At 32.2% G+C, this 17,526-nt stretch overlaps 1 protein-coding gene across 5 annotated transcripts in view; it reads right to left on the bottom strand.

Moving 5' to 3' along the window:
- Positions 1-2,148: 2,148 nt before the first annotated feature.
- Positions 2,149-17,526, bottom strand: part of LOC118189722 (uncharacterized protein CG3556-like) — a 97,841-nt gene continuing 82,463 nt past the window's right edge. For 2 of the 5 annotated variants that reach the window (XM_085823751.1, XM_085823752.1), the window contains exons 9-10: positions 12,793-12,998; positions 2,149-3,052 (exon numbers count right to left, since the gene is read on the bottom strand). In XM_085823751.1, coding sequence (XP_085679877.1) covers positions 2,988-3,052; positions 12,793-12,998 — 271 coding nt within the window. In that variant the 3' untranslated portion in view covers positions 2,149-2,987. The remainder of the gene's footprint in view (positions 3,053-12,792; positions 12,999-17,526) is intronic. The other 3 variants (XM_085823753.1, XM_085823755.1, XM_035360381.2) reach the window with 2 other exon arrangements.

Below are 17,526 nucleotides of genomic sequence, written 5' to 3'. Positions count from 1 at the left end.
ATTTCGAGCAAGTATCCAGCTAGAGTTCCTCGCTCTTTTTCTATTAAATGAATGTCCAGGAACCTAGTGAACTGTTAAGCGACTTATCACTGAGTTCAAATAACTAAAGTCGTAGACTCAAGAAGGGTTAACTACCCTTTGTTTCACTCTAAATAAGATGAACAGTTGACCCCTTTCCCGGGCTTACAACAAAGCCTTCACTCGAGCTTGAAAAAATTTAGCCGAAGCTAATAGAAATCTAACGTTAATTGGACCTTAATTTAAACTAGCCGGCTAATATCAAAAGGCACATAATATACGGCCGAGGGTAACAGCTTATGCAGAAACTCAGCCCGAAGGCAAACACGCGCTACTCAGGATTCTTAGCTCTCTCTCTCACGAAGTAAGTTGAACCTTCCTTTAATACTACTTCTAATTCATTTGCATTCAAAGCGATTCTAAAAACTCATTCTAGTAAGGAGTTGTAAGTGGAAACAAGAATCGATAGGAAAGTACATAGAAATTTAAACAACTGTTCTAAAATTAAAATATACCTTACAAGCATGCATAATTTTTTCCCTTGCAGCTAAAAATAGCATATCAAAATAATTTTCTCTAATAAAATTTATTGTATTTTCTCCCTCCTTTTTGCATGCCTTCGTGGTGTAACCGTAACACACTCGGCGAGGATTCGAGAGGTCCAGGTTCGTTCATTTTTCGTGTTTCCTACTTTAAAAATCTTAATGACTCTACAGTGGTGCCCGAACTAAAAGGTGGTGGATGATGATTCTTCATCGGCAGGATTTGGCAATTAAGTCCCCCAGTCACATTCGCCCTTTAAAAGGGGGAGTATATAAGGTTAATATCTCCCTCCTTTTTCTGCATGCCTTCGTAGTGTAACGGTAGCACACTCGACGCGCATTCGAGAGGTTCACGTTCGAGTCCCGGTGAGGGTAATGCTAATTTTTTCATGTCTTCTGTTTCAAAATAATCTAGTGACTCTAAAAGCAATTACAGAAAAATGCGGCAGAACATAGTGGCAAGAACAAATTACTTGGATTTTCCAAGTTGCATAGTTGTATGCACTAACAAGCAATTTTTTAGAAAATATGAGCAAAATAAAAGAGTTTCCGAATGAAAAAAGTATGAGATTTACTTATTTTAGAGGAAAAGGATTTAGGAAACGGAACATTTGTATTTTAATAAAAAATGGAAAAACAATTTTAAGTTATATTTTTAACCTGAACAAGTTATGCACTGCATTTGAAAGTATTCTCAAAATAAAAATTTTCTTGTCAAGTACAGCCGAGGAAAAACACTCTAAGTTTAAACAAAAGACTCATATCTTTAATATCATCTAAATATCTCTCTTTAAAGAAATCCAACAGATTTTCCTTTTTTAAGAACCAGAGTATTTTACGGTATATTTTCAGTGACATGGAGGAAAAAAAGAGCTGGCATCGAAATCTTTATAAAAGTAAAAACAATCGACAAAATAACACCACCCAATTGGTTGATGGCATTAACAAGCTGGATGACCTATGAAAACAAAACCCTCTTCAGATTTTCATCGCTATCCATTACCACAGACGTCGACTTGTATTCCGGCGCCGGCGCATGACCACTCATCAACAGGGACCCATTACATAAAGAAAAGCAGTGGCGAGTGCGCAATAAAAGAGTTCGCTCTTTATTGTGATTTCCCTTGTCTAGGGTTGCATGTCAATCTTTATCGGTGGTGACACATAACGCCACAAGGCTTCAAGGTTTAATATCGAGAAGTTTTTAGTATACTGGGTCAGCAGCGATCTAACCGAGTTTTTTTTTTTTTTTTTTTTAAAGTAATTTGAGCTATTGAACGCGAAATATTTTGAGAAATTGAGAAAACAGCCTAAAAACTGTATTCGTGAGATTTTTCATTCGTTTCTGCATTATGACACAAACAAAGAAGACCAAATGAAGATGAATTTACGGGTCAAAAGACACAACAAAAAAACACCGTTTTAAATCGAGCTGTTACACGTATAAATCATTGAACATTTTTATAAATTATTTCAGAGAAATATAAATTAAAAATACTTTTCTAATGGTAGAATTATTTGATAACCTTTTTTAAATAGTTGTCTGTCGTCTATTAGTTTCGTTACTTTCTTCACATTTTCAAAAATGTCCAGTCAGAATAAAATATTTATTCAAATAAAAGGCAGAAAGTTTTACAACTTGAACAACTTGATTTTATATATAATATAAATACGTTCACAACAACATACATTTATATACAAAATAATTAAAGTACAAAATAGTATCAGAGTAAGGTCTCCATCGTCTCATATTAGACTAATTACATAAAATTTTTAAAAAGTGAAGAGTAAAAAAAACATTTTTAATGGAAATTCATTTAATGTCTACAAATCATTTATGAAAAATCACACGTTAGTAAATTAAGTAAAAAACAGAAAACTTTTTTTCATAATCAGTAAATCATTTTTCACTGTCGAATAAAAAGAAAAATACTGAAGACATTTTTGCTGATACTATTGAGATATTGTAAAGCAAATTAATAATAATAGAAAGAAGCATATATTATAATATTACACCCTAATGTTAGCTTGGTCACACCAGGTTTCTAAAAAATTATACGATTTTACAGCATACGCTTACAGTCATTTACACTTTCGTGAACCTCATGGACCATTGAGCACAGCAAATGCACAAAAAGATGAATAATAAATACCATTACCAGAAAAAATGACAAACAGTTGGTTGGCAACAACGGCACAAATAAAAATCATGCATCTTCAATTACAAAAGAATGCATGAACGTAAAAATTTCAAATACTTTCCCTGACTTACAGAAATATAAACAAGTCTGAAAGAAGTAAACACTAAAATAAATAAATCACTTTATATAAGCCAGCAAAATCTGGCATCTTATCATTAAATCTCTGAAAGTAAAAATTTCAGAGAGAACAATTTTTAGAAGTTCTTAGTCACGTATACACAGATAATTACAAGTAAGGCTTGTACCAGAATGCAAGATGTTCTCCATCTTTTGGATGCAGTTTCTTAAGATCTAGAAAAGAAATATAAATATAAAATAAAATTATTTTCAATTTCACAATATAACAATTAAGAGCAAAATATCTATTATCTGGTAAATATTACACTGAAATAAATTTAACTAAAAACGCTAAACAAATTTCCAGAACATATGACCCTTCCTTTTTCATAGCCTAAACCATTTTTGCTCCTGAAAAATTCTATTATTTCTTTCCTTATGCGATTGCAGAAAGAACATTCTATAATGGGCTTTCGTTATTTCAGAGAGTGGGAAATTATATATTAAATATATATATAAGTGTGTTATTTTGTTTCCATTTCCATGAAGAGCGAATTACTTCAGAATCCTTTGAAAACGCTTCAGTTGTATTTTCAACCAGTCATAGAAACCAGTCGGAAGAACCAAAAACGGCAACTTACTATGGCCAAGAACAGAGAATTTTTTCTTCGTCTTTGAACTAAATAGATTACAATGTTTCATCTCTAGTCAATGAAACCAAAAGTTATTAAGATTCAAACAAACCCATTACTACTACTTTAATAAAAAGAGAGGTAGAAGAAGAAGAAAATCACTGCAAGAACCAGTTCAATGTTCCAGTTATATATAAAAATCTATGTTATAATAAAAGGTGAGTTAAAAATATGACTACATGTTTGACTGCATCGTGCAATTATAGCATTACGGCTATGGTAAGAAAGATGGTATCAATGAAAAGCCAAGTCTTCAAATTATTACACAACAGAAATAACCATACTTGCATTATTGCTCCAAATTGCTCACCGTTTATATGAACTTTCATAATCCTTACCGATGCATCGCCTTTCTTTTTTTGAATGTCCCATCTTAATTAATTTGTCAATTATCGCATTTAAAAGGAAGCAATCTATTTTAATGTCTCATCTCGAAAGCCTCAAGATCTTTCTGGAAAGCAATCACTTTCACTGCAAGTGTTGCGTTCCGGAGAATTTTCAGAGCCGTCTTGGTTAATGATGTAAATAAAGGCAAGTAACCTCGGAAAGAGCAGTCGCCAGAAAGCAATCATTCCGGAGAATTAAAATATTACACATATTTGTAATTAACTATAAAAAATGTAAAATATTCAGAATTATTTTCAGATAAATTTCTAAAAATTTTCCGACAACAGAAATCTTTATATATAATACAAATTATAGGACTTATATGACGATATGATATTATATATGATATTATATGACAATAGAATTTTAATTTTAATTTTTAAACCTTTAAAATATTTGTTAATCAGAAAATTCTTACTGTCTGTTTTCCCCCGTACTACATTTACTCAAATTTCTATGCATTTTTTATGCGTCATAAGCATACTTTGGCTTCACAGACTGGTTTTTAATTACGGAAAATTTTTGGATCACATCAGCAGAAATTCTAAGAAAGGGCAAAACTGCCATCCAAACACATATAATGATGAAGTCACTAATACAATACGATTACAACATTTCCTAAGAAAACAGCTTAGAGCTATTTCATTTAATTTCAGTTTTTCAAATTTACTTTTCCTTCTGAGTCCTAAGCTGCAACTTTTAACATATAATTCTGCTCGCTTTGAATCTGTTGAAAGGATGCCCGTTCTTTCCACCCTTTTCGTCCATGTCGTTATGTCCTTTTCTTTCGTAAATTTTTTACTTTTTAAATATCTAAAATAGTTGTACTCTAGAAAAAAAAGACGTTTTCTTCCAAACCTTTTTCGTGAGATTTCATATTAGTGCATCACTATGTACATATATTATTCAATTTAAAAATAGATCGTACATTTAGGAGTATATAATTTTGGGCATAGTGATCTTATTCCTATTTTGCTCTTATATATAAGGGTCTGAAAAACCAATATGTTTGAGGAAGACGGAAAGCATGAATTCTTTAAATGCAAAAAGAGGCTTGATGTGGCCTACAGGGAACAGATGATGAGCTCTACCATGCTGTATGTCGCTCTTCTTATTATTGTGTTGCAGAAACTTCATTTTTGGCAATATTCCCATTTTAAATCAAGTGTTTTTCTAAGATGAGGCATGATTCATCGACGTGGTTATATCTGTGGCCAAACATGGATCTCTGAAAACCTGCATCTGTTTATTGACTCTACGTCTTAAGAACATAGTTGTCTGATATGTCACGTCAAGACGATGAATCTGTAGATTCTTAATCTTTAAAAATAACCATCGACACTGAAACGTAAAGTACTGTCTGATATTTCATTGCTTTACTGCAAGAGCATGAATATCACACCTGGACATACTAAGATGTTACGAAACGTCAAGCACCAAGTTCCATCATGCAGATGCCGAAGAGATTTTCCCTCCGTATAGAATTATAGCTAAAGAGATCACAACCACTGAAATTTCCAGCCCTTACAGTTCGGAACACTTTATGAAGAAACGAATTACACTAAAAAAAAACAATTGCACACATACCTTAGAAAATTCTAAAATGAATATTACTGCTGCCATTCAGAGTAAAAACAAGGGGGAAAGCTTCATAGGCTAATACTACAACATACTTAATTATATTAATAATATTCAAATATTGAACTACAAGAATGTAATTTTAAAATAGTATACTACAGACAAGGTGTGTCTCATAAATATATACATTTACTGTTCCTATGAAATATCCACTTTTAAAATGAACACTCAAATTAATGCATGTAAGAGAAATTTATGTACGAAGTAAAAGATGATGATATAAATCGTGATTTTCTTTTTACCAATGGGCACAGTTTAAGAAGCAATGGCATATTTTTAATTTCCATCATGGCAAGGGTTAAATATTACCGGTCAATAATATTTAATCTAATCATTCAGGTTAATACTTAAACCATAATATTATTATTAACCTAAATGATTTATATTCACTTTTCCCGTTGTGTATGCACATGCATCACCAACAATTCAAAGGGATCGCGTTTCATCTTTTCGCATATCTGAACAAAATTGCTATTCAGTTTTAAATTTGTTAATCAATTTTATAAAACATCTGAAATTATTTAAGAATTAAAAAATTACAAAATAAATGCATAACTTGTACTTGTGATAAAAAATTACTACTTATTATTACTATTACAAAAATATACTACTACTACAGTTTTAAAATGTAAAATCTAAAAAAAATTGTAAAGTCTCACTCTTTTTGGTAACATAAACTAAGTGTCAAGACTAGTATAACTAAGCGAATTATCACTATGTCTGGATAAGGAAACAGAACGTAAGAAGGGTGTAAAAGGTCCTTTTATTAACTCAAATATATGAACAGAAGGCAAGAATGGTGCTTACAAAACCAACCAGCATTTATTGGGTAAATTCAAAAGTAAGAAATTCATATTTAAATGAAATCTAAGTGAGCCTACGGTTACGCAAATCTATTGAACGCGCAAGTTGTCTCAAACTAATACAGGCGTAACAGGACTATTTGCGAGAATAAAGCAACGCCCTAGACAGAAATGCTTTTGTATAATATGAACTAATAATATTAACGTGGCCTTCAACAGGCGGAACATGCTCTGTCTAAGCAATCTAAAACCTCCCTAACACTCTCTCTTTCTACTTTATTTAAATAGGGCCGAGCTAAAATTTGCATAATGGCAGGAAAAAAGAAAGGAAAAAGTGACATTAAAGATGCGTACATTAAAATAACTGATTATTTAAAATAAATAAACACATTACAAAGTGTAGAATATAATTTCTGAGCTGAGTAACTTTAAATAAAGAATAAAATAATTCGGCGACTGCAGAATGTTTTTAAAATAATCTAAAGAGAATTTTATAGGGTTAAACTTGATCTAGAAACTCTACTTTAGTCCTACAGCCCTAACGGACGTGAAGCGAGTTATCGCTATGTCTGAGATAATCCACGAAGTCATAATACACTTTGTATTTTAAACAGCCAGCGGCCGAGCGGTAAAATCGCTGAACACTGGTAGTTCGTTCCGAGGTTCGAGTCCCACGAACGGGCTGGGTGCATGGGCGTTTTCGTGGTTTTCCCCATGTGTAACGTGTATACGAGCCAGTTTCCCTTAGAAAGTCCTCCACGAAGGCATCCATCCTCTTAGGCAGATAGCCCTAGTGAGCTTTGCCGTATTCTTAATACACCAATATTTTAAACAACCTTTGTATATTAATAACAAACAACTTTTATATTTAAACCGAACTTGGACTAATTAGGCCACGCTCTTGTGCTACAATAACCACAATTCGCAGTGATGCAAATAAAGAGAACATTAATTTAAATTAAATGTAGCCAAAGACTGCACAATTAAATACTGAACTGGAAGCCGGTTCAATATATTTACCTGCGTGTCAATTTAAAGTTCTGTCGGCGAGAAACCGCAAAGCCGAATAATTACAACTATTAGAGCTGGCAGAAACTAACCGCAAATGCTCGAAACACTTTCTGTCTCAGAATCCAAAAACTGAGCTAAAACACTCGCAAGTAATTTACATTCTGGTGAGGAATATGAAAAGGAGAAGTTATAGTAAAAACCAAAATCATAATAATTTATTCATTTAAAATAATAACCTTCCAGCCTATCAAAATTGCTTTCTGCTTTTTCTAATCATGCTTTTTAAATTTTTTATCAATATGTTGTTATTATCAATATGTATGTTAAAGGCAAGTAACCTCGGAAAGAGCAGTCGCCAGAAAGCAATCATTCCGGAGAATTAAAATATTACACATATTTGTAATTAACTATAAAAAATGTAAAATATTCAGAATTATTTTCAGATAAATTTCTAAAAATTTTCCGACAACAGAAATCTTTATATATAATACAAATTATAGGACTTATATGACGATATGATATTATATATGATATTATATGACAATAGAATTTTAATTTTAATTTTTAAACCTTTAAAATATTTGTTAATCAGAAAATTCTTACTGTCTGTTTTCCCCCGTACTACATTTACTCAAATTTCTATGCATTTTTTATGCGTCATAAGCATACTTTGGCTTCACAGACTGGTTTTTAATTACGGAAAATTTTTGGATCACATCAGCAGAAATTCTAAGAAAGGGCAAAACTGCCATCCAAACACATATAATGATGAAGTCACTAATACAATACGATTACAACATTTCCTAAGAAAACAGCTTAGAGCTATTTCATTTAATTTCAGTTTTTCAAATTTACTTTTCCTTCTGAGTCCTAAGCTGCAACTTTTAACATATAATTCTGCTCGCTTTGAATCTGTTGAAAGGATGCCCGTTCTTTCCACCCTTTTCGTCCATGTCGTTATGTCCTTTTCTTTCGTAAATTTTTTACTTTTTAAATATCTAAAATAGTTGTACTCTAGAAAAAAAAGACGTTTTCTTCCAAACCTTTTTCGTGAGATTTCATATTAGTGCATCACTATGTACATATATTATTCAATTTAAAAATAGATCGTACATTTAGGAGTATATAATTTTGGGCATAGTGATCTTATTCCTATTTTGCTCTTATATATAAGGGTCTGAAAAACCAATATGTTTGAGGAAGACGGAAAGCATGAATTCTTTAAATGCAAAAAGAGGCTTGATGTGGCCTACAGGGAACAGATGATGAGCTCTACCATGCTGTATGTCGCTCTTCTTATTATTGTGTTGCAGAAACTTCATTTTTGGCAATATTCCCATTTTAAATCAAGTGTTTTTCTAAGATGAGGCATGATTCATCGACGTGGTTATATCTGTGGCCAAACATGGATCTCTGAAAACCTGCATCTGTTTATTGACTCTACGTCTTAAGAACATAGTTGTCTGATATGTCACGTCAAGACGATGAATCTGTAGATTCTTAATCTTTAAAAATAACCATCGACACTGAAACGTAAAGTACTGTCTGATATTTCATTGCTTTACTGCAAGAGCATGAATATCACACCTGGACATACTAAGATGTTACGAAACGTCAAGCACCAAGTTCCATCATGCAGATGCCGAAGAGATTTTCCCTCCGTATAGAATTATAGCTAAAGAGATCACAACCACTGAAATTTCCAGCCCTTACAGTTCGGAACACTTTATGAAGAAACGAATTACACTAAAAAAAAACAATTGCACACATACCTTAGAAAATTCTAAAATGAATATTACTGCTGCCATTCAGAGTAAAAACAAGGGGGAAAGCTTCATAGGCTAATACTACAACATACTTAATTATATTAATAATATTCAAATATTGAACTACAAGAATGTAATTTTAAAATAGTATACTACAGACAAGGTGTGTCTCATAAATATATACATTTACTGTTCCTATGAAATATCCACTTTTAAAATGAACACTCAAATTAATGCATGTAAGAGAAATTTATGTACGAAGTAAAAGATGATGATATAAATCGTGATTTTCTTTTTACCAATGGGCACAGTTTAAGAAGCAATGGCATATTTTTAATTTCCATCATGGCAAGGGTTAAATATTACCGATCAATAATATTTAATCTAATCATTCAGGTTAATACTTAAACCATAATATTATTATTAACCTAAATGATTTATATTCACTTTTCCCGTTGTGTATGCACATGCATCACCAACAATTCAAAGGGATCGCGTTTCATCTTTTCGCATATCTGAACAAAATTGCTATTCAGTTTTAAATTTGTTAATCAATTTTATAAAACATCTGAAATTATTTAAGAATTAAAAAATTACAAAATAAATGCATAACTTGTACTTGTGATAAAAAATTACTACTTATTATTACTATTACAAAAATATACTACTACTACAGTTTTAAAATGTAAAATCTAAAAAAAATTGTAAAGTCTCACTCTTTTTGGTAACATAAACTAAGTGTCAAGACTAGTATAACTAAGCGAATTATCACTATGTCTGGATAAGGAAACAGAACGTAAGAAGGGTGTAAAAGGTCCTTTTATTAACTCAAATATATGAACAGAAGGCAAGAATGGTGCTTACAAAACCAACCAGCATTTATTGGGTAAATTCAAAAGTAAGAAATTCATATTTAAATGAAATCTAAGTGAGCCTACGGTTACGCAAATCTATTGAACGCGCAAGTTGTCTCAAACTAATACAGGCGTAACAGGACTATTTGCGAGAATAAAGCAACGCCCTAGACAGAAATGCTTTTGTATAATATGAACTAATAATATTAACGTGGCCTTCAACAGGCGGAACATGCTCTGTCTAAGCAATCTAAAACCTCCCTAACACTCTCTCTTTCTACTTTATTTAAATAGGGCCGAGCTAAAATTTGCATAATGGCAGGAAAAAAGAAAGGAAAAAGTGACATTAAAGATGCGTACATTAAAATAACTGATTATTTAAAATAAATAAACACATTACAAAGTGTAGAATATAATTTCTGAGCTGAGTAACTTTAAATAAAGAATAAAATAATTCGGCGACTGCAGAATGTTTTTAAAATAATCTAAAGAGAATTTTATAGGGTTAAACTTGATCTAGAAACTCTACTTTAGTCCTACAGCCCTAACGGACGTGAAGCGAGTTATCGCTATGTCTGAGATAATCCACGAAGTCATAATACACTTTGTATTTTAAACAGCCAGCGGCCGAGCGGTAAAATCGCTGAACACTGGTAGTTCGTTCCGAGGTTCGAGTCCCACGAACGGGCTGGGTGCATGGGCGTTTTCGTGGTTTTCCCCATGTGTAACGTGTATACGAGCCAGTTTCCCTTAGAAAGTCCTCCACGAAGGCATCCATCCTCTTAGGCAGATAGCCCTAGTGAGCTTTGCCGTATTCTTAATACACCAATATTTTAAACAACCTTTGTATATTAATAACAAACAACTTTTATATTTAAACCGAACTTGGACTAATTAGGCCACGCTCTTGTGCTACAATAACCACAATTCGAAACACTTTCTGTCTCAGAATCCAAAAACTGAGCTAAAACACTCGCAAGTAATTTACATTCTGGTGAGGAATATGAAAAGGAGAAGTTATAGTAAAAACCAAAATCATAATAATTTATTCATTTAAAATAATAACCTTCCAGCCTATCAAAATTGCTTTCTGCTTTTTCTAATCATGCTTTTTAAATTTTTTATCAATATGTTGTTATTATTTTTAATTAGCGCTCGTCCAATATTTTGCAATGATCGACAACTTATTTTCGACCTCATGTTCCGCAAAATACACGCGAGTACAACATAATATATTATATGCCGTTTCCGAGAAAAGCCTTAGAGTTATATGAGCAAGCAAAATACAAATATCAGCAATCTAACAGACAATGAATACGAGAAAGCATTTCAGAAAATTTTATTTCTAAAATAAATAAATCTAGCTGTGTAAACTGAAGTAAACTGGATACAATTTTAAAAAAAAAATACTATTAAATTATTTCTTTATTTTATTTTCATTCTTTTAGTCTAGGTGACACTTTGTACAGACATTCAGTCGAAAAATAGTTTTTCAACAATGAAAAATCACTCTTAAAAAAAAACTCGCTTCATCACTTAGAAATGTTATCCACCACAAATGGGGACGCGTGCAAAATTTGAACTCGATAGCTTATCAGGAAATATTTGTAGTTTAAAAATCGATGACAAAGTTTTCAACATAGCGACAAATACCATAAGTGAGTTAAATAAAAAAAAACATAGTAATGTAATTCGCGAATATAACTACCCTAAGAGATAGTTTAAAAAACAATTCTAGAAAGTCGCTGAACGAGCATTTCTTCATCACGATGGTTTCGAAAGAGAGTGAAGAATCTGTTTTATAATCTTTGAAAATTTAAAATCTTTTTAACAAATACGTTTTTGATTGTTAGAATTTTAATGTACCGTTAGAGAAAATAAAACTACAAAAGTCAACTTCTGCAATAAAATGAGAAAAATGTAGGCAAACTATAAAACAGCAAAAATTTTAAATGACGCGATAGATTTCTTTGAAAATAATTGTAAACACCAATGACACAGACTTAAACAGTAATGTTTTTGATATTAATAATATGAAATGAAGAGTAAATGCAAACCAATCTATAAAAAAGGGGAAGAAACAGAATTTATAAAATGGCAGAAGACTGCTGTAGTAAGCTTAAGGACAGGGAGATAAATAAATAAATAAAACATTAAATTATACAGATGCAAGAAAAATGGGGTCATATAATGACATCATCATCTTAAAAACAGATTAACAAGTGATGTCGAAAAAACCAATTACTTTGGCTTCTACTTCATATTATAGCGTACTTTTTTTTAAGTGTCAGAAATCGCTCAATTAGTATCAATTTATCATTCCTTTTTTTTTATAAAGTGGGGGAAGAATTTATTTTATAATCTCTAAAAATTTCAAAATTTTATATCGTATGCATTTCGAGGTGTTGAAATTTTGAAATAACGGACGTTAAACAGTCGAAAAAAATGAGTTATTCCCGAATATCCATCACAAAAATCAGAAGTTACTTAAAAAATTTCATATCAGTTGCTTTTAAAAGAATTTCTTTCATTCCATATGAAGGTACAAACGGTAAAATTGTTAAAGTTTTAGTTTGTTTGTAAAATATGAGCAAAAAATGCTTTTACATAAAAAATATTTTAAAAAAAATTGGATCAAAACACCACTTCACCATATTCTATTGTAATCCACAGAGAGTGCATGTGCATACTCTGAGTTCGATAGCTATTAACTATAGTAGGTAAACACAATTAAATATATTCTCGAAAAAAAATATTTTTAGAGATAGTACCAGTTTCAAAAAGACACAAATTAATAAATGATCTATTTATATGTCTCCTTACCTCTAATCCATCGCTTGGCTCCTAGAAGTTTCAATCTGGCAATGGTCGAAGTGACATTGGACAGCTGTGGCCTAAACGGCAACGGAACTTTTCGGTACAAAGTCCAATATATACTGCGTTCAACATCTGAAGGTCGACCTGCAATGGAATTGACAGTTGCTCCTCGGGCAGTATTCAGAACTTCGTACCTACATAAATATTTTAAACTGCTGAGAATAACATTTATGTTGCTGTAAATATAACTTTTATTGTTATCTTCATATTTAACTTCAGATTCTAGGCATAAAATACAAAAATAAACTGCGTTCAAATCGTAATTAATAAAAGTTGAAAAAGAAAAGAAATACTTAAGATATTTCTTCCGCCTTCTTAGCATGCCTTCGTGGTGTAATGGCCAGTATACTCGGCGCGTATTCGAGAGGTCCAAGGTTCGAGTCCCGACGATGGATTGCTCATTTCTTCGATTTCGTTGCTTCGAAAAATTCTAAAATGTCTCTACAGAACTAAAAAAGTTGGTGGATGGTGATTCTCCACCACCAGGATTTGGCGATTCTAACTTGTCCTTTAAAATCCTAAGTTGTCCTTTAAAAGGGGGAGTATATAAATAAGGTATTTTTTCTTCCTTCTTAGCATGCCTTCGTGATGTAATGGCTAGCACACTCGGCGCGTATTCAAGAGGCCTGAGGTTCGAGTTCCGGCAAAAGCATTGCTCATTTTTGACGTCTCCCGCATCAAAATAACCTGATGACTCTACAGACTCTGAAAATTATTTTGGCTTACTGATTGCAGTCTTTTGATTTTGTTGTTACTATTAATCAGATATTCAGTGAATCGCTAGAATTCCAGCTATCCGCATTTCGGAATAGAATGTCTGTTTTTTCCAGAAATGAAAGAATGAAGAAGATTAATGTGAGCTTACGTATGTGCTTCTAAATTTTTCCTTGATTAAAATAATGCAGGAAACATAATATACTATAGTCCTTTTTTTTTTAAACGCCATCAATTTAAAGGAATATAGCGAAAGATCGACAAGGCACGTTCATGGAGTTATCCATTGCAATTACGGGAGTCAACATTAAACACACATGTACAGATAGTGAACACTGACTATAATGCAGACACCTTTAAAACTTTTTGCATGGCATCATGAAGAAGAAATGACCAGTTTTATTCCCCAAATGAACTGTAATTTTATTTCAAAAAAAAAACTCGGTTGAATCATCCTGCTGTACTGCTATGGCACTATCAGCACAGTGAGAAATTTATTTGTGAACACTAAAATATCCTGCATATAACCCAAACATAGTGATCTATAATTTCTAAGCGCTTTCATCCTTTAAAGGGCAACTATGCAGAAAGAAATTTTCTTTATATGAAATGGAGCGGTTCTTTTTTTTTTTTTTTTTTTCTTTTAAATACAAATCTACTACGACTGATGAAACCCATCAGAGCGAAGCGGTAAAACTTTTGAACATGATATACCTTTGATCATTGCTGACCCACATTCAGATGGCGAACTGGCTGGCTGCATGGGAGTTTCCGTGATTTCCCTCAAAAGGAACGAGACTAGAACCCAGCTTCCCTTAAAAAATTCTCCATGAAAATATTCCTCCTCTTAAACAAACAGCCCTCGAATGCTTTTCCATAATTTGAATAATCCACTGATAGGCAATTGTTTCTGGGAAGTAGTTACGAAGAAATGGAAAACAATACCCTTGGATATTTTATGAAAAATCCCTTTATCAAAGAAAGTTCAATGCAGATACTTCAGAAAAAGGCCATCAAATCAATTGAAAAATATTGACATTTTAAATATTCATTAAACGCCTTAAATAGCGTTTCAAAATGTATTAATACCCTTTGCGCATTTCAGCATTTCAGTGATTTTAATCAAACAGATTATTTTACTTCATTAAGCGTATAACATTATAATATAGAAATAAAATAATGGTAAATTATGGTATATTTTAAATTTTGTAGAGGACCGGAAATTTCGTATTCGACATAAGGCGGCATGTATCCTAATAATAGCCATGTTTCCAGCATTAAATACATGTACAGAAAAATATGTACAATAAATAATCGGTTCGTCCGAATGGCGTGAAAACTGGCAATGTAATTAAAAATAATAACGAACTTAAAATTTTATGATTTTAATTATGTTTTAGAATCACAAGAAATAAAGAATACACAAAGTATCACTTTCCATCACAGAACATAATTTGAATTTAAACCAGCTCCTATATTTCTTCCCACGATATTCAGTATGGCTTCAGTTATTATCGATTATTAAAGATATAATCATTATATTACATTGGATAGTAGTTCAGAACGCATGTCTTGAAAACAAGCAAATGCGAAAGTACTTTAGGAAAGAGAAACTGGTGCTACTACTTAAACCAATTAAATGATGATATATCGGAAATAATAAAAATAATAATGATGATAATAATAAAGTAAAAATAATAATAATCTTTCTTTTTTAATGTCACACGATAAATCTTCTAAGAAAAGAAAACATTAAGAGGTTTATTTAAAACTCCGCCTTAGATTCAACATGTATCGTAAAAAGTTTCTCTTAGAAAACCTAGCCTGAAAGTGAAGCGTTTTCCTATAGGATTGCCTTCACAATAAGTGTATTTTATTGTCACACCAATACCTCAGCCCATTTTATTTCTTGTTACTTTTGAGCCTGTAACATACAAAGTAGTCTCTTTTATTTCGTATCAGTTTTTTTTTTCCCTTTTTCTTTGCTTTCCTTTTTTTTTAACCAATGGCGGACCCTCAGCCGACTTCGACTTGGCCACTACTAAGACCAGAAGTGGTGGTCAATTTATTATGGAGGCACCTATAATCAGAGTGGACCCTCAGCCGACTTCGGCTTGGTCACTACCAGAAGTGATGGGCATTCTAATTATGGAGGTACTTAAAAGGTGGGCCACCTTTGGCTCTTATGAAGGAACGGACAGTTACAACCATGCCTTCTCCGGGATTCGGACCTAGGCTCTTTGGTATCGCAGTCGGCTCCCCTAACCACTATACCGTCTGGGCGGCTTAGTCCTTATTAGTTACAGTATTGTAACATAAAGCTGGATAACCAGAAAGAATTATTCAGGGTTGATGCTGTAAAACAGTTACTATTTAATTGTACAGATAATTTTACTTCTAATGTAATTACTATTTATCATATTTTTATAATTCGCAATAACTACAGAATTCGGAATCACCATTAAAACCGTGTGGCCATACAATTTGAAAAATATAAATTTTAAAATTATCTAATTAGGCTCATAAATACTATCAAGATTACCACTTTTTCTCTCTGCAGATTTGGTTACGTGTCTTAACACCATATTAAGTGCATGGTCATTAAAATTTGGCTAAAATTGATATAAAAAGGTTTGTTTGCAACAGAACAAAATCAGTGTCAATTTTTAGAATTCTTATTTCGATTAGAATAAGAACTTTTGTCATATAGAATTAAACTTCAAGAATTATTTAATGATATTTCAGCTTGAATTTTTAAGAGTATTGCTTAGAAGCTTTGGGAGTTAGCATATGAATTAGTTAATGCAGTAAAAAGCTATCCAGATAAGATTTATATTCATTTTTCACACTACAAGCGACGAAGTGACTCGACAACAGTAATATTTTGTACTCCTATCTTCAGATAAAATGTTCATTGAGTGCTTTACCGTATTTGATTAAGTGTAAACTTAAAAACAGTTTTTTTTTAATTTGAAATGTTTTATTTAATAATAATTAGAATAATCACGTGCTTTTAAAGTTAAGTGAAAACTGTTCAAAAGATTGATTGGAAATATAATTCTTATACAACGTCCAAATTTTCAACGATTTATTAATTAAATTATGAATGCATAAATAGAAAGTAAGAAGAATAAATTATGAAATGGCCTTGAATAAAACTACAAAAACCTTAGTAATTATTCCTCAACTTTGCAGACATTGCAAAACATGAAGTAGCTGGAAACTTTCGAGAAAATTGTCACCTGAAGTTTTGCGTAGGAACTGCATCTTCCTAGTAGATGCACTAAAATGAGTTGGGACTCTGAAATTCGTCCTTGAGTCCTCAAAAAAACCACTTGAGGTGAATCGCTGTCAAGTGCCTCGCAGGGAGAACAATAAGTCTTTAAATCAATCAACAAGCTGCTTCTTGTTTCCATAGGCTGAGACGAAGAAAACGCTAATCTTCAGCGGAAGACATTATAGAGGCAAAGTGACAGACACTGTTGTAGTATACTCAAGGATGCGTAAAAAGAACTCCAGAAAGAGTCTTTTCAGTAAAAAAATCATTAATCTGGACGGTTTGGCGCTGGGGATGACAGCATTATGTACAGAATTTGCTGTTAATGTGTCATGCTGACTTGTCAAGACCTGAATCTACGCTTGTTATACGACAGCTAAACACTCATACCATTACAAAGATACTTTCTTTCTATTTTCTTTTACGATTCAGTGATTTAACCCATTTTCGAATTTGTATTTCTTAGAACAAATCCACCTATCCCAAGGGTAGTATAACAGCATTTGCAATAGACTGACAACTATTTCATTCAGAGTTCCTGGACGTCCTAACAGCTACATCAAATACACGTTTACTCTTTACATGTCTCCAATCATTAACATAGCCCGCTGCAATTTATGGAGATTATGTGCTGTACAAGAATCGGAGTTTTAAGTAAGAAAAAGAATTTGGTTATAACATTTCTTAAT

This window comes from Stegodyphus dumicola, chromosome 9 (assembly GCF_044657685.1).
Source record: "Stegodyphus dumicola isolate Sdum_Otavi_A_Nest chromosome 9, ASM4465768v1".
Lineage (NCBI taxonomy): Eukaryota > Metazoa > Arthropoda > Arachnida > Araneae > Eresidae > Stegodyphus > Stegodyphus dumicola.
Note: the sequence above shows the minus strand (reverse complement) of the source record. Positions and strands in the feature narration are given on the sequence as shown.